The 26,590-nt window shown below is 40.3% G+C and overlaps 4 protein-coding genes across 5 annotated transcripts; 3 read left to right on the top strand and 1 right to left on the bottom strand.

The window, feature by feature from the left end:
• The first annotated feature begins 1,824 nt into the window (after positions 1-1,824).
• Positions 1,825-5,678, top strand: LOC135634290 (small ribosomal subunit protein eS1). Its single transcript, XM_065144660.1, has 7 exons — positions 1,825-1,934; positions 2,022-2,069; positions 2,174-2,279; positions 4,568-4,705; positions 4,785-4,970; positions 5,060-5,260; positions 5,425-5,678. The coding sequence occupies exons 1-7, from the start codon at positions 1,924-1,926 to the stop codon at positions 5,518-5,520; spliced, it is 786 nt and encodes a 261-aa protein (XP_065000732.1). The 5' UTR covers positions 1,825-1,923; the 3' UTR covers positions 5,521-5,678.
• Positions 5,679-7,441: 1,763 nt separating this feature from the next.
• Positions 7,442-12,311, top strand: LOC135634296 (calcium-transporting ATPase 10, plasma membrane-type-like). 2 transcript variants are annotated; one of them, XM_065144675.1, is made up of 7 exons: positions 7,442-7,758; positions 8,077-8,142; positions 8,269-10,206; positions 10,295-10,453; positions 10,868-11,039; positions 11,131-11,429; positions 11,945-12,311. In XM_065144675.1, exons 1-7 carry the CDS (start codon positions 7,582-7,584, stop codon positions 12,191-12,193), a joined length of 3,060 nt encoding a protein of 1,019 aa, XP_065000747.1. In that variant the 5' UTR covers positions 7,442-7,581; the 3' UTR covers positions 12,194-12,311. The 2 variants fall into 2 exon arrangements, with proteins under 2 accessions (XP_065000747.1, XP_065000741.1); XM_065144669.1 differs by having other exon boundaries at positions 8,077-8,131; positions 8,255-10,206.
• Positions 12,312-14,062: 1,751 nt separating this feature from the next.
• Positions 14,063-18,415, top strand: LOC135634305 (formin-like protein 8). The gene is made up of 4 exons (XM_065144687.1): positions 14,063-15,774; positions 15,867-16,066; positions 16,447-16,688; positions 17,209-18,415. The coding sequence occupies exons 1-4, from the start codon at positions 14,546-14,548 to the stop codon at positions 17,980-17,982; spliced, it is 2,445 nt and encodes an 814-aa protein (XP_065000759.1). The 5' UTR covers positions 14,063-14,545; the 3' UTR covers positions 17,983-18,415.
• A 1,810-nt stretch (positions 18,416-20,225) lies between these two features.
• Positions 20,226-25,697, bottom strand: LOC103979856 (uncharacterized). Its single transcript, XM_009396072.3, has 9 exons — positions 25,218-25,697; positions 24,924-25,083; positions 24,652-24,713; positions 24,477-24,571; positions 23,538-23,651; positions 23,078-23,143; positions 22,886-22,983; positions 22,367-22,794; positions 20,226-21,527 (listed from the first exon to the last, which is right to left on the bottom strand). Exons 1-9 carry the CDS (start codon positions 25,603-25,605, stop codon positions 20,440-20,442), a joined length of 2,499 nt encoding a protein of 832 aa, XP_009394347.2. The 5' UTR covers positions 25,606-25,697; the 3' UTR covers positions 20,226-20,439.
• Between the last annotated feature and the right edge of the window lie 893 nt (positions 25,698-26,590).

Below are 26,590 nucleotides of genomic sequence, written 5' to 3' on the forward strand. Positions count from 1 at the left end.
CAAATGCTACTGGCAATTACCATGAATTCAATCACTTGACATTTCTTCAATAGAAGTATATATTATCTCATTCTTTAGCATGTAGCAAGCTGCATACTAGGCCACCTATATATAACTATCACATGGACATAAGGCTCTTACTGCACTATGTTTCTTACTTCAATTGTCTTAAGGCTTAACTTGCAAGAAACATTCATAATTTTGTAAATTTGTAGAGTAATGCTTCATCTATAATCACTGATCAGTTAAGTTAATGTTTTCTTCAAGGAAATGTGGCCTTCTATTCTTGATGGTCAGCTTATATTCTTGCATTAATTTCATTTTCATGTAAGCAGACCAAGAGAATGGTAGGTTTTCTGCATGTTTATGACCTATTAATACTTAGATAATTGAGATTGGCCAGATGCTTTGTGTTCCTCCTCTTCCAATGATGAAGTACATTGTGTGGAATGGATTCATTCAATCGTGGGAGACCTACATATTCTTCTACATTTGTAATTTGCTTCATCTATACTCACCAACATTACTTGAGATACTTATGACATGTCTATTTAAAATGATTTGTCTGTCATTTCCAGTCCACAGTTTTATCACTATGTTGATCATCTTCTAATAGTTTTCCCCATGCTTGTTGATACTTAATGCATGTGTGTATGCGTGCAAGATCATTTCGAGCTTTACAAAGCAAGATGCTAGTTGTTGTAACATCAGCTGTCGCCTTCTTTGTTGTTCTCAACTGTAATAATGATGGATGTCACCTTCTTGTAGGGTTATGTTAAATGTTATCCTTAAGAGTGTTCCGAAATCGTTGGCCCACGAATGGCTATATACATCAACCCATTTGATTTACATTCAATTTTTCTTTTGATATTTTAAGGGTTAATTGTAGGTTATTATATGTAGTTAATCACTGAATTTTGATCCTGACATTTCTATAATTATAAAAGTGAAATATCTAGATTTATTTATTTTAATATTTTTGGTTTTATCAATGGTAACATAAAAAATAAAGGATAAAAAAATAATCTTAACATCTTAGTTGATGATGATGGATGACGTTGGTGCTACTAAGGATCATTGGTGGTTGATGTGGATGAGGAGAGCAACGATGAGAGGTGAGGGTTACTTAGCATTGACGTCGATGTAAATACAGCGCGACATCGCTCGATAATTGTGTCGATAACAATGAAGTAGTTGTTGAGCAGTGAAAGGATCGTCGATGCATATGTCGAGTGACATTGCTTGAGCCTCTCGTTGTCACTTGCGACCCTCAATGGTATCGTCAATCATCATCATCGTCGTCGTCTGTCACTATCAATTGAAATATTAAAATTATTTTTTTATTTTATAATTATAGAGATGCTAGTATTTTTTTTTTGAAGTATAGGGATTGTAACATTAAAGGTAGTTAACTTCCTAAGATTGTTGTCTCGCATATGGATCCATAAAGTTCTTGGTCAAATCGGTATATATTATTGGTAATATATATACCAATTTAGGTGATGGATGACTGCACGAGGGTGAAGCGGGCTCACCAACATTAGCCCTATTATATGTTTTTAGTTGTCTTTGACGATCCGTTGTATCATTTCACGTTCGAAACTGGCCCTATACCGAACGAAACATCAAATAATGAACTAAACCTGATTAATTAGCTGTAATTGTTGTCAGCCAAATGTTTAACGAGATTATGATTTAATTATATTATTAATTCAGGTATTATTGGGCCTCAAGGCGGCCCAGAAGGCCGTCATTGATCGTGGCTTATCGACCGTCAGATTGACCTGCCATCCTTCATCACGATTCGATGGATTTTAAGCCGTCGTGTCTATAAAGTGCTTCGGCGTTCCTCTCTTTTAGGGCAAACCTTCGCATCTTTCGCCGCCTCCTCGCGCTGAAACCCTTCGAGAAGGAGGAGCAAAGATGGCGGTCGGGTGAGGATTTCGTACTGATCCTTCTTTCTACAGCTTTTAGTTTCCTCCATTTCTCACCGGTTTCTCTGTCTCCGATCGGTGTCTCAGGAAGAACAAGAGGATATCCAAGGGAAAGAAGGGAGGGAAGAAGAAGGCGTAATTTTCACTCCCTAGCGCTCTTCTTTGCCCGTTCTCAATCGGGTTCGTATCCATCTCGTGCAAATAGTGATCTGGCTTTATATCTGGTTGATATGTTGCAGGGTTGATCCCTTCGCTAAGAAGGACTGGTACGACATCAAAGCGCCGTCGGTCTTCAACGTGAGGAACGTCGGCAAGACACTTGTCTCGAGGACGCAGGGCACTAAGGTCTGTCACTCTGATCACTGTTTTTGAATTCCTCCAGTTGGATCGGTTCGCTCAATTCTGTTGGACTTCTGTTAGCTTATGGTAGTGTTAATATTCTTTGATTCACATGGTGATGGATTTGTAAGCACAGCTGTTTGTAAGACGGGGATTTTATTGCTTCATTCTTGAAGTAAACAAACCCCTTTCTTAACTCACAGTTAAAATGCTTCTTGTAAGTTTTAGCGCAAGAAGCCAAGCAGCTTTCGATTCCTATGTCTGCTTTTAGCTATACATGTCTGAAGTTGTAGATAGCACAAAATAGATACTGTTTAATTTACTAAATAGCTTTCATTATGAGATCATGAGAATTACAAATTTTATAGTTTCATTGCAGATGCTTTATTAGGATAGCCATAGAGAAGAAGAGGTTTGCAGAGAAAATAAGAAAAATTATTGGGTCTGAACTTGGGATGACTGTAAAGTTCAAGTTTGATTATCCAGTACTTCAAACTCTTGTTGAAGTAGTTTACATTCTAGATGATCATTTGGGAGATCTATGTATGATAAGACCATCACGTGACTTAGTTCAACTGAATTGTTGTCTAACCTGATCCTTTCTTTTTTTTTTTCTTTGTAACACTTCACCACTTATCTTTGACAACTGTCTGTCATGGTCAAACATCAACTTTGGATCTTGAAGACTTTGACTCACAGAAAACAATGTTACGGGAGTCTTGTTTTGTGACTTTATGAAGCTAGCTGTCGTGGAATGCAACCATAACTCTGGAATCTGAAGAAAATCATCTGTTTGAATTGCTCATAAGAGCTAATTCCTTAGCATATTCAAAATGATTATGATCAATCCGAGTGCTCCTGGGACATAATTGACCAGTGGTTTTTGTTCCTGTGGTCGTAGAAGAAGCTGATGTTGCTCTCCAATAAATATTTCAAAATTTTGTGTCATGCATGTACTCTTAAGATGATAACACAGAGGGATGGGGTAAGTAGTTGGATGTAAAATCTCAATCGCAAATAGGAGGACAAGAAAAACATTGTAGGCAATTCTTGTATGTAAGTTGGAATATGATCTATACTCTATCTGTATGTCATTGACTTAGTTGGTTTTGCCTAAGTTGTGTGGTACCCTTGTTTGTCTATTTACAAATGGTCAGTATCCCCAAAATCTCTTATGGTTTCTTAAGAGAAGATGGGTTAGAGTAAACATTCAACTCGGGTTCCCACAAGCAGACATTTTAGCAAATTGATAAACAATATAAATTGCAAGCATAAACTTCACAAGCTTTAAACAGTTGCACAAGAAAGGGTTCAAGGTGATCTGTCGTGGCCAGTAGTCTCAACATAACACTGTTACGAAATAAGACAGGGAACCCACCCTAGACAATATCCTAGAGCGTTGTACTAGCTAACACTCCGCACCATCCTACGAAACTAGTAAATGTTAAGGGCGTTGTAAACTAGTTTACTAGTTTACGAAACTAGTAAAACTAGTTATGATATAAATGGCCTGTGCAGACGGCCAGGCCATTTGCTGGTCACCAAAGTCTCTGCAATTAACTTAGTTAATGTTTGATCTGTCATTTGAATGTGTAGTTATTACCTGTTGAGAGAGGGTGTTAAGTGGATGCTTGTGCTTTTCAGCTTGTGGACAGAAGCCGGCACCAGTGAACATAGTCTATTAGGATTTTGGTTTCCTGGAACTCAAGTGTCCATCTTTTTAATCATATTGTGCCAGGTCATTTTCTATTCACCAAAGCTTCATTAATTAACTCGGTTGATATTAGAGCTGTCATTTCAATGGATAGTTACTACCTGTTGAGATAGGGGTTACATGGATGCTTGTGTTTACATCTTGTGGGCAGACCGACAGAAGCTGACACCCATAAATGATTTTGCTTCAGGTGAGGTTGGTTCATGGCCTCTGAGGATATTGGTTTCCCTGGAACATAAGTGTCCTTCTGTTTGATCATATTGGGCTACTTCTCATTGATACTTTGTTTCAGTGGTTATGTCATGCCTAGACTGGGAGAATATACGCACACCAAAGGCACCTTTCTGATACGTACTCCTCGATTTTCATTGCAGACATTTGCATTAGTGTTTGTACTTCTTTCGTTGCTTTAATTTGATTGTCTATTGTTCTGCATCTATACTGATTCATTGCTTCGTTGTAGATTCACGTGATTTGAGTTATTGTAATTTCATGTTTCGTAGTTCTGTGATTGCAATGTATTCCCAATTGTTTTCTTGATAGACAGCCGCTCACCAGATTAGGTTTCTTTTTGTTTCAGATTGCTTCTGAGGGTCTTAAACACAGAGTCTTTGAAGTTTCTTTAGCTGACCTTCAGAACGATGAGGATCAAGCCCACAGGAAGATCCGGCTTCGTGCAGAGGATGTGCAAGGAAAGAATGTCCTAACAAACTTCTGGGTATATCTGTGACTCTGTTGTATTATTTAACTTCATAGATGCTATGTTGTTGGTATTAATGTCTTTGGCTTTCTTCTAGGGCATGGACCTCACAACTGACAAGGTCAGATACTTAGTTCGGAAGTGGCAAACACTGATTGAAGCACATGTTGATGTGAAGACTACTGACAATTACACTTTGCGCTTGTTCTGTATCGGCTTCACCAAGAGACGTCCAAATCAGGTCAAGCGCACCTGTTATGCCCAATCTAGTCAGATCAGACAGGTAAGTTCATTTCACTATGCAAACTAAATCTTTTTATTGGACAATTGTGGAATGAATAATAAATAGTATCATTTCAAAATTGTTTTCAGATACGTCGCAAGATGAGAGAAATTATGGTTAATCAAGCTTCCTCATGCGATCTGAAGGATTTGGTACTGAAATTCATACCCGAGGTCATTGGAAAGGAGATTGAGAAAGCAACGGCCAGCATTTTCCCATTGCAGAATGTGTTTATTCGCAAAGTCAAAATCCTGAAGGCTCCCAAGTTTGATTTAGGGAAACTCATGGAGGTAGTTTCTATATGCCTTTCTCAATATAATTGTTATATACAGCTTCTCACTTTCTTTGAACTTTGGATGTCATTTTAAGATCTAAATGGATGAATCTGATGTACCGTGTGATTTCGGTCTGTAAAGTCGAGTAGTCTCAAAGTAGTTGGATTTTGATTTGATAGGTTCATGGTGACTACAAGGAGGATGTGGGTGTCAAAATGGAGAGACCTGCAGAAGATGTCCAGATGGAAGGTGAAGCAGAAGTTGTTGGAGCCTAAACCGACGTTTGCTTTGATATTTTCTTTTGTTGAGATAGCAATCATTTCTTTAGCAGATTTTGTGCGGGATGCAGTCTTGACTATTGTTTTCCTCATTTTATTTCGAGTAATTGTCTTCGACTTTTAAGGTGATGCTTATCAGATGTTTTTTAAGTTTACTTGTTCTGTGTTGTTTTCTTAATCTTCATAACAAATGGGGAGTGCTGATGTCGTGGCCCGTTATAGTCTCAGGTCGAAGGGAATTAAATCTAAATCGTTTGCTCCACTTTTTGCCGGATAGTTTATTGTTTTGTTGTTTTTATATATGATTATAAGTGGGTAAGATTGAAGCTAATTACATATTATTCTCTCTAATTAGTTATTTTTTATTATCTCGATTTTATATTTTAAAGAGTTATATTGGTAAAAACATATAGGTTTATTTATCCTAATATTATTAGTTTTATTAACGAAAATATAAAAATAAAAAGTAAAAATATAATTATGATATTTTAGTTGGTGGAGGGATGATGACGACGAGAATGCATATGGAATTGTTGAATGGTTATTTTATCGTTTTGTATTTATGTTAGTATTATGCAGTTGTTGAGAGGTGAAAGAATCGTGGACACAAATGTTGAGCGGTGTTATTCTGCATTTTTATTGATGTCAATGCGGTTTTTGAGTGGTGTCGTTCTACATCTGCATTGATGTTGATGTAGTTGTCAAGCGATGTTGCTCAACATCTGTATCGACAACCTTTCGTCGCTTGGCATATGCATTAGCGTAAATATCGATGTAGAGCGGTGTCGCTCGGCAACTACGTTGGGTAGATACAAAGCGATGTCGCTCAACAATTATATCAGCGCTGACATAATTACTAAGTCATGTCAACGTAAATGTCGAGCGACGAGAGGGTCGTTTGATAATTGCATCGATGTTGATGCATATATCACCCATGACCCCCAACAATATTATCGTCGATCACTATCAATTGAAATGTTCATTTTTATAAATATAAAAATATCAATATAATTTTTTAAAGTGTAGGGATCAGGATGTTAAAAGACCTCTAACTAAAAGGGATTATCATATGTAATTAGCTCATAAGATTTTGATATTTTGGTCATTAAATTTCAGTCCAAATTGAACTTATTCATGATAATTAATTAGATTATCAGTGTCAATTAATTTAGTTCATAAAAAAGTAATAAATTTAATTAGATGATAAAGATAGCAGAATTTTAGTTAATAAAGATTTAATTTAGTTAACAGGTTTTAATTAAAAAATTTACGATAAATTATTAAAATATATTTTGTATTATTTACCTTAAAAAATGATATTTAATTTTATGTTTAAATTTATATTTAATATTATGTTATCGGACTTGTCATGTCGAGGATCGAATCAGTTAGTGAATCAAACTGGGTTGGGTCGAATCGGCTCAGTCGACTCTGGTCGAGCTAAATTAGCACGCGTTGATAAAAATAAAAATAAAAATAAAAATTACATTTGGAATATTAATAGATGAGTTTACTGGGTCAGATGCGTCGATACGATGTTGGGTTGGGCTCAACAGGTCGACCTAATTAGATTAATAAGTCGATCAATTTGGATCGAATGTGCTAACCATACCGGTTGACCCAAACGCGACTCATTTCATCAAACCGGTGAGCCAACACATCACGTGATGGGTCGGTCACGCCCACGAGCTTTCTGGTAAAGGCAGGCGAACCCGTCGCCACAAGCGAACCGGGAACTCTTCTTCCGCTCCTCCCCGCAGTTTCCGGCGACTTCCTCCTCCAAATGCGATCGTAACGTGGCCCTCTCTTCAGCCCATTGCGGATCCAAATCTCCTTCCTTCTTCTCCTCCTCCTCTCCTTCTCCCTCGCAATGAGCTAACTCCCTTCTCGCTTCCTCTACGCACCGAGTGCTTCGTAGGAACTACGCAATAGCTGCTCCGACTGCGGCTCCTCCCTCCTCTTCCTCCTCGTTCCGTTCTCACTTCGCTATTTCTCGTGTAGTCATTGAGGGCGCTGGGGGGGAGGAGGGGGAGGAGGAGGAGGGAGCGAGGGGGGAGGATGGAGAGCTACCTGAACCAGAACTTCGGTGGGGTGAAGTCGAAGAACTCGCCGGAGGAGTCGCTCCAGCGATGGAGGAAGCTCGTCGGCGTCGTCAAGAACCCCAAGCGCCGCTTCCGCTTCACTGCCAACCTCTCCAAGCGCTCCGAGGCCGCCGCCATGATGCGGTCGAATCAGGTCCAGCCCTAGCTTCCTTCCTCGTTGTGACAACCAACATCACTGATCCTTAATAGATTGGTCCTCTTGAGTCGATCACCTGTTTGTTCTCTGGGTTTCATATCTGATGCCAAACTTCTCGTTTACTTGGAAAGCATCTCCCTTTCATTGTGCTCCTGTTATGCTACTAGACATCCATTACAGGCATTCATACCAGTAAGAAATATGCTGAAGTTGTTGTTGTGCTTTCCCATTTACATAAAAGTCTGGCATTGACTCTATGCATTACACTCTTCTATCTCTACGGGAGAGATTGATTTTTCATGTTATGTGTTCCAGGAGAAGTTACGAGTTGCCGTTCTGGTTTCAAAAGCTGCATTGCAATTTATCCATGGTAATCTGTCAGTTGTCAAAATGTAGTTCCTTTTTTGTCGTGGTAGCATGATTGCACTTTTGGCTTCAAGGATTTTTCTTCTTCAGTCTTTTGTTTCAATTGTGCATCAACAAATGTGTTCAGGTATCGCATTGCAGAGTGAATACACTGTACCTAATGAAGTGAAGGAAGCAGGCTTCCAAATTTGCGCTGATGAACTGAGCTCCATAGTTGAAGGCCATGATGTGAAGAAGTTGAAGATACATGGTGGCATAGATGGTGTTGCAGACAAACTCTCCACATCCATTACCAACGGTCTAACTACTGCTGACGAGAGTTTGAGACGCAGGCAAAATGTTTATGGAGTGAATAAATTCACGGAGAGCGAGGTTCGGAGTTTTTGGATATTCGTCTGGGAAGCGCTTCAAGACATGACTCTCATGATCCTTGCCGTGTGTGCTGTTGTTTCTCTAGTTGTTGGCATTGCCACAGAAGGATGGCCAAAAGGTGCACATGATGGCCTTGGAATTGTCAGTAGCATACTTTTAGTCGTCTTTGTGACTGCAACTAGTGATTATCGACAGTCTTTACAGTTCAGAGATTTGGATAAAGAGAAGAAGAAGATATCCATACAGGTTACACGGGAAGGATTTAGGCAGAAACTTTCAATATATGATCTACTTCCTGGTGATATAGTTCACCTTGCCATTGGAGATCAAGTTCCTGCTGATGGGTTGTTTGTGTCTGGATTTTCCTTGTTGATTAATGAATCTAGTCTTACAGGAGAGAGTGAACCCGTTGCTGTGAATGCTGACAACCCATTTCTTCTCTCTGGAACTAAGGTCCAAGATGGATCCTGTAAAATGCTAGTAACTACTGTTGGCATGAGAACACAATGGGGTAAGCTGATGGCCACCCTCAGCGAGGGAGGAGATGATGAAACTCCATTACAGGTCAAACTGAATGGAGTTGCAACTATTATAGGGAAAATTGGATTGGCATTTGCAGTTGTGACATTTGCTGTGCTAGCTGAAGGACAACTTAGACGCAAGTTTCAAGAGGGTTCACACTGGACCTGGTCAGCAGATGATGCGTTGGAGTTGCTGGAGTATTTTGCCATTGGAGTCACTATTGTAGTGGTTGCAGTTCCCGAAGGATTGCCCTTAGCTGTAACCTTGAGCCTTGCTTTTGCCATGAAGAAGATGATGAATGATAGAGCACTAGTCCGCCATCTTGCTGCTTGTGAGACTATGGGCTCATCTACATCAATTTGCAGTGACAAGACAGGTACATTAACAACCAATCACATGACTGTAGTGAAAGCTTGTATATGTGGAAGTATCAAGGAGGTTGGTAATCATGAAGAGGTCAAAATTATGTGTTCCCAGGTTCCAGATGTTGTTGTAAAAGTGCTCATGCAATCTATCTTTAATAACACTGGTGGAGAAGTTGTCATCACCCAATATGGAAAGCTTGAAATTCTTGGAACACCAACTGAGACTGCACTGTTGGAATTTGGCTTGTCGCTTGGTGGGGATTTCCAGGCTGTGCGCCAAGAAACTAAGCTTGTAAAAGTGGAACCATTTAATTCCATGAAAAAGAGAATGGGAGTGGTTATCGAGCTTCCAGGAGGAGGATGCTGGGCCCATTGTAAAGGTGCTTCAGAAATTATATTGGCAGCTTGTAGTAAAGTTTTAGATCCTGCAGGTAATGCTGTCCCACTTGATGAAGCAACAGTTGGTCATCTCAACGGTGTAATTGAAAGTTTTGCTAACGAAGCACTTCGCACTCTCTGCCTTGCCTATATGGAAGTTGAGAATGGTTTTGCAGCTGATGATCATATCCCTGTTGATGGATACACTTGTATTGGAATTGTTGGCATCAAAGATCCTGTCCGACCAGGTGTAAAAGAGTCTGTTGCAATTTGTAGGTCTGCTGGAATTACAGTTAGAATGGTTACAGGGGATAATATAAACACAGCAAAGGCTATTGCTCGAGAATGTGGTATTCTTACTAATGATGGACAGGCTATTGAAGGTCCTGAGTTCAGGAATAAGAGTATAGAGGAAATGAGGGATTTGATTCCAAAACTTCAGGTTCTAATTTTTAGACCTCAACACATCAAACAGACATTTACATGTTAGAATTATCATCATTGACTTGCTAATGTGTTGAACTTACCAGGTAATGGCTAGATCTTCACCTCTCGATAAACACACTTTGGTGAAGCATCTGCGCACTGTGTTCTGTGAAGTTGTTGCTGTGACTGGCGACGGCACAAATGATGCACCAGCACTTCGCGAGGCTGATATTGGCCTTGCAATGGGTATTGCAGGGACTGAGGTAGTAATTATGGCATGTTTATTTTTTAATTATTCTGTTTCTGATATTGTAGAAACTGACATAGTATTCTTTGCTTACATAATTTCTAAGCATTTTGCTTCTAAAGGAGCATGTAAGAAAGTGCCTTCAACCATAGTATCTACCCATTTCTCATGGCTGGAGGCATTGCTCTCGCAACTGACTAATACTAATGACCTCGGCAAATAATTAGCTTTGAAGTGCTATTGATTCTAGAATCCACAAATATAAGAGTTAAGGCTGTAATGTAGGTTGCCAATTTATAACTCATAATTATCGATAGATACACAATTATCGATAGTTTGTTGATGGCCAAGTTATTTACAATTAAGAAGTCCAGTTATTGTTTCTTCCAAAGATTACATATCTTGATGACATTATTATTGTCATACGCAGGTAGCTAAAGAAAGTGCTGACGTTATTATTCTTGATGACAACTTCTCAACTATTGTAACTGTGGCAAAATGGGGCCGGTCTGTATACATAAACATTCAAAAGTTTGTACAGTTTCAGCTGACTGTTAATATTGTTGCTCTAATAGTGAACTTCTCTTCAGCCTGCTTAACTGGTAAATCTAACCCCTTCAATGGTACTAATTTCTGGTGTACCTTAAGATCATATCCCTCATTGTTCATTTCATTGTGCTTGCTCTATGTTAGGACATGCTCCCCTCACTGCTGTTCAACTGCTTTGGGTGAACATGATTATGGATACACTTGGGGCACTTGCATTAGCCACTGAGCCACCTAATGATGAATTGATGAAAAGGACTCCTGTTGGAAGAAAAGGCAATTTTATTAGCAATGCAATGTGGAGGAACATCGTAGGACAATCCTTTTACCAGTTTATAGTAATATGGTATCTCCAGAGAGAGGGGAAAGTGCTGTTTCGACTTGAGGGCCCTGAATCTGATCTTGGACTAAATACCCTCATTTTCAATTGCTTTGTCCTTTGTCAGGTAAATTCGTGAAACTCATGTACTTATGATTGTTTTTGTTCTATCATGTTTTTGAAAGAATATGATGAATACAATAGAAGGATATGGAATATGATCCATATGTTATGAATCAATTCTTGGGCACATGACACCAACTTACGTGTACAAAGCTAATAGTTTTCATTTCAAAATCACCATTCATTAAGCCATTGCCTACAAACTGCTGTTTTGACAAGCAATCCTTTTAATTGAAATGAGAATTTCATTTTGTACTAGAGCTTTAGATCCCATGACATCTACATGCTCTGAAGGCATTAGCATGGATGTTGGGTGACAGGTGACTATAAATTCACTGCTATTTTAATTAAATCTGTTGGAAACATTTTCAGATGGTATGGATCATATGCTATGTAGTCATTTAAGTTGGATAGTAGGTTGTCTCTTTTTAATTTTATGCTGTAAATTGTTTTAGCACATATTTTTATATAACTGGAGCGCACTCATGTGGCTCTAATACCTTGATTTTTCTTGTGCAGGTGTTCAATGAGATCAGCTGCAGAGAGATGGAAAAGATAAATGTTTTTCATGACATATCAGAGAATTATGTATTCGTGGCTGTCATTTCTTGCACCATCATCTTCCAATTCATAATTGTTCAGTTTCTTGGAGATTTTGCAAGCACAACGCCATTGACTTTATCACAGTGGCTTGTCTGTGTGTTCATTGGGTTTCTTGGTATGCCCATTGCTGCTGTCATCAAAATGGTGCCTGTGGAATCCAAGTAAGGAATCGGTGCCTTTGGAGATAACCCTATTTTTTTCGAAGTTTTTTTTTTCGTGAAACTACCTACCTCCATGGGTTTTTGATGAGGAGACCATGGGGCCAGTTGCATGAAAGTGATAGAAAAACATCAGAATAATTGTATCTTTCTTTTATTGTTTTTTCCTCTTAATCTTTAAGGCCTAGTTAACTTTGTGCTGTTGCTTGAAGGGCCTCTTGTTCAAAGGCAAACATGTCCTTATGAAGGGGTCTATATAAGGTCGATGATTTATTTTCTTTCATTCTGAATTATGATTCTGTCTGTATCTTTATATTAACCTAGTTATGGATGCCTTTCTCTGATCTGCTCATCTTGCTTTCGTTCTTTGATCAACTAATCATTAAGACTTTACAAGGTATCAAAGATGTAAATGATGAAATCTTATCAATTATCTGTGGTTCCTTGTGGTTCTGACAAGAAGAGCCTTTTGATGTATGGCTTTAAGTTGGGATACAAGTAATCAAATTCTGCATCTACTGGTTTAATCAGTTTTCGTTGAGGTGACAACAGATATCAAGTTGATGATGATTAATCTTGTAGTTCTTTTTCAATAGGATTTGTTATTGCTGTCATGATCCGGATCTGTTGGACTAACTAGTCTATAAATTTCGTCATTCAAAATATTTAGAATAAAGTTGACAATAGTACATCAATCCTAGTCTTATTCGTTTTGGAGTGTTACAGTTGCTTACTTCCCAATCTATGACTTCTCATTCCAACAAAATAATTGTTGTGTTGTTTGGGCTGTTAGTATCAATGATGCTCACACAATTAGGTAGCCACCATGTGTTGAATGAATGAAGCAAAAGTCCTTTGATGCTTGCATCTGCTCTTTGTGTGATTCTTGAATCATCATATTGTGCTTGCAGGGAAATATGCTACTGTTCACATGTACATCTTTTTTGCTGTTTGCATTCTGTGTCAACTTTCCTTGCTGTTCAGTTGGTTCAGCATCATCAACTGTAGGTGTATCATCACTAGTATTTTCACCATAATCTTCTTATTCATCTCTCCCATGATCATCATGAACTATAGGTGTAAAGGAACTGGACTCAAACTCCAAGGAATATAAACAGAGGTTTCTGGCTTCTCAATATTATCACCATCATTAAACAATTGGTCTTCAAGAAACACAACATCTCTGCTTCTAATAATATTCTTATTCACTGAATCCCATAATCTGTACCCAAACTCTTCATGATCGTATCCCAAGAAGATACATGATTTTGCCTTATTATCAAGCTTGGACCTTTCATCTTTGGGAATATGAACAAATGTTTTACACCCAAAGACTCTCAAATGATTATAAGATATGTATTTTCCTCTTCATACTCTCTCTGGAACATCACCTTACAGTGAAACTGATGGAGAAAGATGGATCCCATGATGAATCCTCCTCATCTTCTGCAACCAGGTCGCGTTGGCAACGATCCGGAAGCCTCCACTTGACTTGCGGTTGCAGACGTGGCGTTTTCTTCAGCGCATCCGCTTCACCATCGTGAAATGGCGGAACGAGCTCGTGTATGAGATGGGCACAAGCAGGACCACAACTCCATCGCATTCGAGCAGTGACTGATGACGATCGGAAGGAGCGGTTTTGTTGGCACGGTCAGACCGTGAGCGTCAGCGAAGGGGCCATCTCCTTTGACGTCGTGTCACTGTTGCCTCGCCGACACCTTTGGTTCGCTTACCTTTCTTCCTCACTCTCTCTCACATGACGCGACCCCCCCCCCCGCCTCCCCGTCGCCAATCTGCATGCTTTACATACATACATTGCCTCGACATGCTTTATATAGTGTATAAGCATCTTGTGATGTTACGGAAGGGAAGACCCAAATCGCAAGCAATCTCTTCTGCTCGTCGAGACCGTCCGATCGGATCGAGTGGTTCCTTGACGATGCCGGTTCTTGATGGGGCGGAATTCGTAGCGCCGTATTCTCCGCTATCTCCGGCCCTGCACGTGGCGCAGTGAAAGCAGATGCTTTACGTGCGCCGTATCGTAAAGCTCGACGGGAGATGATGGCAACGGAGTAGCTCACCGTGTTCGTGATCGTGCAGCGGATCCGGTGGTGGTGTCGAGGAGGGAGGGAGATGTGCGAGTGCAAGATGGGGGGAGGCGGCGGCGCGGGATCGGGACCACGAGCCGAAGGACGACGGGCGGATTCGCTGATGTCACTCGGTCGGCGTCCGATGGAGTAGACGGAGGCGGAGGAAGAATACACGGATCTCGTCTCTGGCTGCCACTTTCAATCCCCTCGCCACCGAAGCGAAACGAGAACGGAAACGGAAACGGAAGTCGTTGGATAAGCGTCACGCGATGATGCTACTGGTGGAGCTCTCGCTCCTCTGCGCCGCCGTCGCCTCCGCTTCGGACGGCGGTGGCGGCAGCCGGAGGGTCCTCCACCAGCCGCTGTACCCCGTCCAGTGGACACCCCCGCCGCCGCCACAGGAATTCTTGGACCCGCCTCCGGACACCTCTGACGCGGCCGTCACCTCCTCCGGGCCATCCGCATCGTCGGCGTCCAAGAAGGTCGTCGCTGTCGCGGCGTCCGCCTCCGGGGTCGCCCTCGTGGTTCTGGTTTTGTTGGGGTTGTTCTTGTACCGACTCCGGAGGGCTGATAGGTCACCGGACGCCGGGAAGGTCATGGGCCGAGATGATAGCGGCGGCCGGTGGGAAGGCCGGCCCGCCTCTTCCGAGGCGGCGCAGGACTTGCTCTACCCCGGTACCACGGACACGGTGTCTACGGCGGCTTCGGGGTGGCGGCAGGGCAGCGAATCCAACGGATCGCCCTATCGGAAACTCGGGTTGGAGCGGATGCTGGAAATGCATCATCCGAGCCCCGAGCTCCGGCCGCTTCCTTCGTTGACCGCGACGGCTTCGCGGGAGGTGATCGTTCCTCTGTCGATGGCGTCCTCCGACGAGGACACCTTCTATACTGCGCAGCGGTCGTTGGCGTCCGCCACTAGCGAGAGCCCAGGTAGCCCAGTCTCGCGGCGGAGCCTCCCGAGTATGAGCAGCGGCGGGAAGGAGTTCTTGGTTTTGGCGGCGGCGGAGGCGGACTCTGCTCCTCGCTCCATGCAGCTCACTACTTACTCGAAAGCTGAAGTCAGACAGATAATCCCACCAATGAAACAACAACCTCCACCACCGGCGCCGCCCCCTCCACCACCTCCGCCACCTCCTCCCACGACAGACAAATTCACCAGAAATCCACGACCCCCTCCGCCACCGCCGCCGCCGCCACCACCTGTCGAAGCCGTGGAGCAAGATGAACAGCCAATTAAAGCTCCTGTGGCACCAATTGCGCCATTTTCCAGGCGTCGATTGCTGAATCCTCTTCCTCCTGAAGCAGCACGGTTCAACATACCACTTCCTCCTGCGAAGGTCGGCAACGAAGTCGCTAGTTCTTCACGGCAAATTGAAGAGGCGAGGGAGGATTTGGAGGGTGATGCAAAGCCCAAGTTGAAGCCTCTACACTGGGACAAAGTTAGAGCGAGCTCCGATCGAGCAATGGTCTGGGACCAATTGAAATCAAGCTCATTTCAGTGAGAAGTTCCTGAAGATTTCTCTCCCAATTTGATCTCCAAAGCTACCGAAACCATGAATTAGCATTAAGTTTTTCCCTTCATTTTGGCAGAGTGAATGAGGATGTGATTCAGACTCTGTTTGTCAACAACACCACAGCTTCTGTTCCTAAAGATGCAAGCAGAAGACAGGGAATTCTGCCATTCAAGCGGGAGAACAGAGTGTTAGATCCGAAGAAGTCGCAGAACATTGCAATACTCTTGAAGGCATTGAAAGTGACAACAGATGAGGTCTCCGAAGCACTGTTGGATGGTAAGAATGCATCCTTTCTCTAAAGTTAATTTGTTTCTTCTCATGCCTCCTTAAATTATTCATGTGGCACAAAATGATTTGATATGACTTCATCCTAGTTCTATAAGTCAAGTTGGATATTATTTATCTCCTGCGGGGTCATCCAATGATAAATTGTTTATTGCAGCTTTCTCCATATGTTTGATCCTGTCTTACTAGTTTGAAATCTATCTCCAATTACCAACAAAAAATTTTCTTTTAGTTTTGACATTAGTAGTACAACAGCTGATCGGATAATTTTCTGAGAGTCATAGAGCCTCTTAACTTAGAATTGCTGCAGCTGAATTGTGATGAATACTGCATGTTTTAATGTTACCCAGTGATAAAATTGTCTGCTACAGGTAATCCCGAGTGTTTAGGAGCTGAGCTTTTGGAAACTTTGGTTAAGATGGCACCGACTAAGGAGGAAGAACTAAGATTACGTGGCTACACAGGTGACATTTCTAAGCTAGGTTCGGCCGAGCGCTTTGTAAAAGCAGTGTTGGACATACCATTTGCCTTCAAAAGAGTTGATGCACTGCTCTACAGAGCTACTTTTGAGACAGAAGTCAACTATCTAACGAAATCATTTGAGACCTTAGAGGTAAAACTATTGCTTTGAAAGCAGAAGCAAACATATTTCCGATCAGTACTTACAAACTTGTTCTTGGAAGTCTGAGCTATAAAATTTTAGCTTGAATTATTCTTACTTTTAACTGTAGTATGATTTCTCCTATTTCTTAATATACTAGCATGCATTATTAATTTAAGAGTTCTTCTTTGACCTATAAATTTATTATGCATATTGTGCCAATTGAATGCTCATTATATGGGATAAATCATGGCTAATAGTTGTTGTGCTTGTTCTTTCTAAATTCTATTTTCAATATTTTGGTGCTTTTTAAAACTGCCTGACGTACCCCTATCATAGCATCCACTTGATATTTTTTGAAATGGAACTGGATCGCACACAATTCTTTTTTCTGAAAAAAAAAAATACTGTTGAAATGTACTGAAGATTTATATAAGTTTACAAACTAACGATAAACCATAAGAAATAAACAAAACCTTTATAATCATCGTCCATATATTGCATGGCTCATAGTCCCTCAAATGTTCTGCAGGCAGCATGTGAAGATCTAAGAAGCAGTGGACTATTCCGTAAGCTCTTGGAAGCTGTTCTGAGGACTGGAAACAGGATGAATGTGGGAACCAACCGCGGTCAGGCGAAAGCCTTCAAGCTAGATACTCTTCTAAAACTCGCAGATGTGGAAGGGACTGATGGAAAAACCACACTTCTGCATTTTGTCATGCAAGAGATCATGCGGTCGGAAGGATCAGGTACTGAACCAACAGCAGAGAGTCTCTCTGACAAGGTCAGAGAAGAACAATTCAAGAAACAAGGCTTGAAAGTGGTGGCTGGGTTGAGCAGTGAACTCGGAAATGTCAGGAAGGCAGCTGGAATGGACTCAGATGTGCTCAGTGGTTATGTCTCCAAGCTAGAAATTGGGCTTGAGAAGATAAGGTCAGTTTTACAGCTTGCAAAATCATGCACACAAGGTATGAATTTTTATGAGTTGATGAAGAAATTTCTTGAAGAGGCCGAAAGGGAGATTGATCGTGTTAAGGTCGAGGAAAAGAGGGTGATGAGCCTAGTAAAGGAGACTACGGAATACTTTCATGGGAATGCAGCAAAGGAGGAAGCCCACCCTCTCAGAATATTTACGGTGGTAAGGGACTTCCTCTCAGTGCTAGATAATGTCTGCAAGGAAGTGGGCATGTTGCACGAGAGGACGGTAGTCGGATCAGCTAGGTCCTTCCATACATCTGCAAGTGCTTTGCGTCCAGTCCTCCGACGGTGGGGACAAGATGCCAATTCAGATGAGGACAGTTCATAAAACCATGAGAGATGATCAACTTATGTTTCTCGATCGTATGCGAAGACAATCGGGTGATAAGGAATGCAGTAATCTGGCAATCGAAAAGGTGACCAAAGCAGGTGAAAAATAAGTTCAAATTGGCAGGCACAATATATACAGAAGAATAAGCAATGCCTTTTGAGGAAGGCATCATCGTAACGTATATTACATAGATCGAAGTTTACAGGAGCAGAGAGTATCATCAGAGGATAGATTAGTGTTTGATCTACTTGCCATATGATAGAAATATAGAACTTTGTGGTTTGTTTCTTGTATAGGTCTCTTCTCTTCGATAGTTGTATCACATACTTCTCTTCTTGCCTATACGTTTTGAGTTGGAGAGCGAGAGGATCATCTCTCTCTCTATGTAAATCTTATAGTGAAGAGAAAAGGAAGCCTCAGATTCTGCTTTTGACCACTATGTTGATGATATAGTGAGAAAACTAGGGGCTAATTACATATTACCATATGCAGGTAGCTACCTTTAGCGTCTTTACGTTTTAAAAAGTTGTATTGGTATCTCTATAGTTACTAAAGCAAAATATCTAAGTTTATTTATCTTAATGATGTTAGTTTTATAGATGGAAACATAAAAACAAATGGTCAAAAGATAATTTTAACATTCGATGATGGATGGTGTTGGCATAAATATTGACACAATTGCTTGGTCGCCTCCATTAATGATAAGGTTCGCTCTCACGTGATGCCACCCGTCTCCACGAGGACCATGTCGCTAACCTCATTGTCGTCCACCCCGCATCGCTCTGTATTGTCATTGACACAAATGATGATGGTCATCATGTCGTTGATCCATTGGGTGAATCCTAGCCTCGACCTGAAGCTGAAGCTGGGGTCATCGAAGTTCTTGCCACTCCCCCCTTACTACTATGTCAAGCCGCTTGGCAACTGCATCGATGTTGATGCAAATGCAGAGTAACGAAATGATCGCTTAGTAAGAGGCGGTGTCGAAACTGACGCGTGTAGTGGGGGGCGGTAAGAGTTTCGACGATCCCAACTTTGAGTCGAGGCACCATTTGCGTCAACGTTGATGTAGATGCAAAGCGAGGGGGGCGATGATGAGATCGATGGTGCACTCCTCGTGGAGGCGGGTGGCGTCACGATGAGAGCGATCCTTATCATTATTAGAAGCGACCAAGCAATTGCATCGACGTTAATGCCGACGGTGCTTTCTACCACCACCTATGTCGTTCTTTATTTTTTATAGATAAAACTAATATAAATGGATCTAAATATTTTACTTTCGTAACTATATGGATACCGATACAATTTTTTAAAGTATAGGGACGGGGACATTAGAGATAATTAATCATAATGAATAATATATAATTAGCCCAAAAATAAGTGTCAAGATCAAACAGGTTAGATTGTCTGATATAGATGGAATAGTCACCAAGCAGGGAATTTGTACCTATTATATCCAGTTCTATAAAGAGAAAAGACATGTTCTTCTTTTTACAGGAGGCCGTCTCCTTCGTTATAGTATCATATTAGGTTATTCCAACCAATATAAGTCCTTTTTTTCGCATAGTGGTTTCCTGGTGTAGATTTCGATAGTGCAGGATGAACATCCGCTGTTTGGGCTATTCAATTCATAGTGTACTGATAATGTACATACTTAGCATGTCACGTCCTTATCTGCTGCTGTTAGGTAACTAAATTATAAGTCTTCGATTCTCTCCTTTTTTTTATCTTCTTATGACACTCCATTCATCTGTTTCGAACGATAATATTCAACTGACTTCCTAATTGTCGTTCTTCGCATTGGACGCACTTTACTTGAGAAAGAGTGATGTACAGAAGGATTGGATAGGATACGACGACTCTACACATCACAAGGAGAGCAAATGAATGTAAGCATCAAAACAACAGCAGTTATAAAAGGAGGGAGAGAATTCATCTACCGCTTTCCTCCTCGCTTGAGCTCCAAAATGAGTAACAGCATGACATCCTTCGTGTTCACCTCCCATCATCTTCATCATCTTACCTGCATGTTTGTTCCCAGGAGAGGATGGGCGGGCCTTGGACAAGCATCCTCTTACTATCTATTCTTACTGCTCTTGTTTATAAGATCTTGGATTATTTGGGTTTATATGTCTATTTTTTGTTTTATAAGAAGCCTGCAGCAGCATGGTTGAATGAGGTTCAAAATAATGAAATCATTTTTCGGCTTCTCTACTAAATTCCAGCACAAAACCAAGTAATGATATCCAAATTCAGATTATTATACACTATATGCATAAAAAAAAGTTACATATTTCTTCGGTAGCGGCAATACAAGTAAATGGTAAATCCAAAAACAAGTTACCTGATAAAAAGGTCTGAGGCCGATATGTTCTGTTCTGCATTTTCCAAGTCGAGGAAGGCTTTCTCCTATATATATATATAAGCTGTGCATCTACTCAAGAGTGCAAGCATCTAATAGCCACCCACTCCTGACAAGTGCTTCTTCATTGCTCTATCCTTCCGGTGGTGGTGGTGCCTGCCGCCTCTCCTTCCTCCCCTTCCCTGAGGATTGGTGTTCCCTCTACCTGCATTTTCTGCGGTGTCAGGCATCTGATGTTCTTGGTCCTGGTCCTCGGCATCCATCAGCCTCTTAACAGCCCCAACTGGTAAATTTCCACCACGTCCCAGACCATGAATCATCTCTTTCTGTGCTTGGTTGACAAGAGCTGCTTCTTGAGCATCGTACACAGCAATTGAACCAGAAACTTTATAGCTATAGTTCTTCCCATCCTTGACGTAAAATTGTAGCTTCTTTTGTGAACTCCATTTCGAGATAGAATTTGATGAACCTCCAGTATCTGAACCTGAGGCTATTCCTGTTAAGGATTTAATTCTATCAGATAAGTTCTCTGTCTCCTCGGTTACTGATTCAACGATACTCAGGCCTAGATCATCAAATGAGTCGTCATATTCATCTTCATATTCAAGCTCTGCTGCAAGGACGGCTGCCCTTACAGCATCTTTAGCTGTTCTTGAGTCAAGAATGGTGGAATTAGGAACTTCATCATTAGGCTTTCTTGTGTATCGCCCGTACGAGGATGAAAGAGAGGAAGATGGAGGGCCAGCGTCATCTTTCCGCTGCCTACTAGAACCCGTGGCGGTAGATGGCAAGGTACCTTGAGGTGCAGATTCTAGTAATAAACCTTTCCCTTTATCACTGTGGCTGGATGTCTGTTTTCGTGATGGAACCTGCTCTAGTGAAGTATCTAAAGACAAAAGATCTTCATGAAGTGTTCCCTCTAGTATCCTCTGAATCACTTCCTCGGGATTCTGGTTATAGACTTCAAGACAAGCTGATAGAAAACCTCTCCCATAATCTGGGAAGAGGTCCTTAATTTGACTAATCTTAGACTCAGCTATTACAGTCTCCTCATCCATCTGTACTTTTTCATTCAGTGAAGAGATGGGGATCACAGATCCCAACTCCCAGGACTTTAGATGAGTTGGTGCTGCAATACGAGATATATATCGATATTGTTCCTCATCCATAAAGAGCCATCCTGCAAACAAAATGCAAAAAGAAAAAGAATGAGATGTGAGACTACATAGCATAATAATATCAAACCTCCAAATACGTCTCAACGACTTGAAGAAAAGGCAACATCCATATTATCAAAACTGAATCAGACCGGCTGGTTGGACCAGCAAAACTGGAACAGACCTTGGCCAATTCAGTTTCATAATTAGATTAGTTGTGCAAGGAAACTGGATTAAACCGACTAACCAGGACAGAATTTCCATGACCTCTAAGAACCGCACATATTGAAACAAGCCAGACCAGTTTTGCCATTATCGCAAATGATTATAGTACACTCATTATCAAATCCCTTCCTTGTTTATTATGTTTAAATGAGTAGGTAAATTATGTCCTTTACATGACTCTGGAAAGGCATATATTCTACTAGTAAGGAGGCAATAAATTCTTATTAGCAAAGCATGCAGTAGGCAAGGCTATTCGACCGAAAGTTCTTATTTAGGTGTTATATATATAAATAAATAAATATACATACATATATATATATATATATATATATTATTTGTCTTCCAAAATTTCATCATTGCATTTACGAGTTCAATATTCAATTGTAAATATTGCCAGGTGATATTTTAAAAAACAAATATACTTAATTCTCTCCCTGAAGATAAGTTGAACTGATCATCTAGAGAATGGAACAAATCCAAAACTGAAAAATAAAGCTCTGTGCTCTTTTTCTCAGTAACACTAAGGAAAAGCAGCATAAATAGGATCAAAACTCAGATAATATGTTAGAAAATCATTCCAATGTAGCATTAGGCGACAAATATCACAACACCAACAAATGAGTGAGAAAGCATTTACCATTGCTGCGAAGGTCATCAACACGTCTCAAAATCTTGAACTCTGTCTCAAGTTTCTGAAGAAATGTTCCATTTCCATGATTTTCTGAAAATTTATAAGAAATTTCCTGATTAATCTCTTTGAACGTCTGAACTAGAATATCTCCCCTTATGACAGGATCCTCAACTCTGGCTGGAAACATCTTTGAAGCAGTTTGAAACCCGTCCTCTATTAACTTATCATTCAAATAGCAAAAGTCAAGCAATTTCCAACCAAACTTGACTATTCTCGCTGACAACATTCTTAGACTGAGAAGTGTTTCAGTGAGCAGGCTGTTCGATGACCCATCAGCAATGGTACTAGAAACAATTGCAAGACCTTTCTGCAAAGATGGCAGCAAAGAATCATGCAGTCTTGCCAAAGTTCTGAGCATATCTTCATTCCCATAACTGCGCAGAAGATGGATTCAATAAAAGTGACTAGATTCAGAAACAACAAAGATCTCAATCAGAAGTAATAAAACAGATACGAGTAGCTCACTTCATCTCAAATGAAAGAGACAAGTAAAAACTTGCAGGTCTATATGCATCAGCAAATGCATCTAGTGTCACAACCGCATCATTTATAAAGTCCATCACCTGAAGATGAACCAAATGTTTAAAAAAACCAGCATATGCTATATGAAAGAAAAAGTGAACATAGACTTATTAGAACTAAATAGGAATGACTTGCCTCCAAAAAATCTTTATGCAAATGACCAGATCCATGAGTTTCATGCCCACGAGATGAAATCAGTACCTACAAACCATGTTAGTCACACAATGTTTGTTTGCTTTGCCATTGTAACTGAACCAACCAAACAAAATGCTTAGAACTAGTTGAATAAAATCATCAGCTCCAAGTTTTAGCTCTGGAATCAGAAGCCATAGAAAATGCATTTCTAAGTCCCGAAATTTCAGTTGAATTTCCCTCGAGCAGCAAGCATATTTCCTTAGCTGGTTGCAACAGACTACTAGAATTACAGTGGTCTAATCTCTTCGCAAAAATTCTCCTGGTGATTTTCTTAAAAAATATACAGTCTGACAAGACTTAAAAGTACATGGGTAAATCTTTCCAAAATATATATTAACAACATTAGAAGCAGGCACATCTCATGTCTTTGAAAAAAAGTTTATTAGACTGAGAAGAAAACCTCTAAAGAGGAGCTGCAGCGTTCATGCATAGTGTGCACTATATTTAGGAAATGGGAGACCACTGCTTCAACTTTATCAAGGAGATTTGGCTGGGCTCTTATACCATTTATGACCTGGAAAGAGAATACCAATAAGGAAAAAAAGAACTCCACTTCTACTATACAAAGCAGAGCAAATATTCATGATGAGTACATCTACTTGCATAAGAATATAAGTTTCAACCGGAAACAATGAAATAATAAATGTAAATACTAAGGCAAAATCCACATCATGGCAGTAGACACTATTGTACGACATAGACAAAACCTGGTCTGGTCTATCAGAAATTATATAAAAATTACAATGATAAAATGTGAGCCAGATCCATAGTGTATTATAGGAGGAAAATAAGCATCGCACAGAACAATACTTCAAGAATGTAAATATCACAATAATTAACATTAAGAAAATATAATTAAACAGTTATAAACAATTGGCCATGGTCGCTTGAATGGATTGAAATTTCTTTCCAGACAACTGTTGTGAAAATACCAATGATTTCATTAATTGACTTTAATTTGACTAATGAATATCTAGTGAAAAACATTTACAAACTATGTAAAAGATTAGCAATACAGAAGTGAAAATCTAGCAAATGTTTCACTTTCCTCATTCACTTGCATATTGTGTTTGTCAATGTTCCAACATTCATTTATCCATCAACAAAATTTTTCATAGAGAATATTTCCAGATAAATTAACAAAGAAAAGCAAAATAAAGCATCTCAACAACTTAAAAGACTAATAGTATGCATAAAAAATTGACACAAAACATGGCATACTTCTTAATAATGCATTTATAGAAACCAGGATCTTATTCTAATACAAAGGTTTGTCCATGTGACCATACCAAAAGGAGATAAAATAAACAGAATTAAAATATAAGCCAAAGGAAAATACCAATGACTTGGTTAACTCTTCATTATCATGTCCATAGATAGCACAAATATCCAATAATTTTGGCAAATCCAGCAGATTCTTTTCCTGCAAGAGGGCTATACGAGAACAAACTGAATAAAAGCAACTGTTTAAATTATTTCCAAGATCATACTATCATAGGAAAGGGCAATGACACCTGTATGATCCTTCATACTGAGGCAATCATTTGGACACGCCCCAGGATCCTTGTTGGAAGACCTGTAATAAGATCATCATCAAGTACTAATCTGAAAAATATGACACTAGATCATCAACAACTACAAGCCTAAATGAGATGACACCTTATTGGTAATGGTCTAAGTATCAAAAACCAGTAATATATATAAGATTTTTCTGTGAAAAGTTATTGGCGGATTCGGAATTAAAACCAACTACAAAAGGCCAACAAATCATCAATGACGGGCTTACATTCGATAGAGGATCATAAAAACACGTCGACATAGCTCAAGCTCCCCGACGATGACCCCAGCAACAACCCCCCTCGATCCCCGATGTGGGAAATCAGACCATCTATTTCTGAACTGCAGGTAACTATCCAAGAACTCAATCAAAGCATCATTCTTCGCCACTGGAAAAGCAATTGCCAAATGAGAATCGAATTGTTGGATCAACAGTCAAGAAGGGGTTTAATTGCAAGATCATGAATCGACTATTTTGTCCGAGAAAAAGGGCGTAGGGTTCCAGGGATTAAGATCTCTCGACCTTCTCTCCAGAAATCCCTAGGGCTCATCTTAAGGATCTTGGATAGCTCATCGTTGAGGAGGTCGACGACGGCCTGCGACTCGACAGCATCCAGGCCGCCGGCGTCAGCGCCGAGGCCGGAGGCCACGGCCTCGTCGTGGGGCAAGTAGGTGACGAAGTTCCCTCCATCTCGGCGCTTCTCCCTCGATCCAGAGTGGGCCGCAGCGACGGCGGAGTGGTTCCTCAGAGCGGTGGTGAGGGGCCGGAGAGGATTGCTGCGATTGGAGCTCGAGGGATTTGCCGAGGAAGAGGTGGATGAGGAAGAGTTATCGTTCTTGGGGACGAACTTTTTCTGGTAGCGATAGGGTCCTTTCGATCCGTGGAACCGCTGCGTCGGGGCGGAAGACATGGCTTCGTTTGCTTCGCGAGCTCTTCAGAGAGGGAGGGAGGGAGAGAGAAGGGGGATCGTTTGTCGAGCACGGCAACGGCAAAGGAAGCCAGTCGTGGCGTACGTGTGGTAAGTATTAATTGATTAGGGTTGCACGCGTGCTTCGATCGGAGTTTACCGGGTCAGGTCGCACCCGATTGAGAGACACTTTGTTATTGAACCACGACTCATGTGATTAACGGGTCGGATCGAGTCGATTGGATCAAGAACGAAACCGGATTTGTTGATCTGAACCCGAGTCATACGATTAATGGGTTGAATCGAGTCAATTGCATCAAGAATGAAGCAGAGTTACTTCTTTTGATCTAATAGAAGTGGGTTGGGCTAAGTTTGATATGAATCAAATCAGATGGATGTCAGAAACTTGGGTTAATAATTTGTCTTGTGTTTTGTTTGGATGAGTCAAAATGTAAAGATTAAGAAGTGATTTGAATATGCTTTTCACATAAAAGTTAAGCAAAAAAGAAAAAAAAAAGCCTCAAATAGAATATGAAAAGTATAACTTATTTGGATTTTTTTTGTTTAAGTATTGGGAGGTATGATATGCAAAATTTTCACCAAATAATTATTAAGTATTTCTTAAAAATTAGGCAAGTGAAATTTACGAATAAACACAAGGCTTAAAATATGACATATGATTGATATTTATGATAGAATCGAGATTCTAACTCGTTAAATAACAAAACAAATTAGAATAACTTACCATATCATTGTAAATTATAATAGAGAATATTTTAAATCATGAATCATTCGAATAATCTCTATAATATGAGAGACTTGGGTGTATATATATATATACATATATATATATATATACATACATATATATATATATACATACATACATATATATATACATATACATACATATATATATACATATACATACATATATATATACATATACATACATATATACATATATATATATACATATATATATATA

Source organism: Musa acuminata, chromosome BXJ1-3 (assembly GCF_036884655.1).
Source record: "Musa acuminata AAA Group cultivar baxijiao chromosome BXJ1-3, Cavendish_Baxijiao_AAA, whole genome shotgun sequence".
Classification (NCBI taxonomy): Eukaryota; Viridiplantae; Streptophyta; class Magnoliopsida; order Zingiberales; family Musaceae; genus Musa; species Musa acuminata.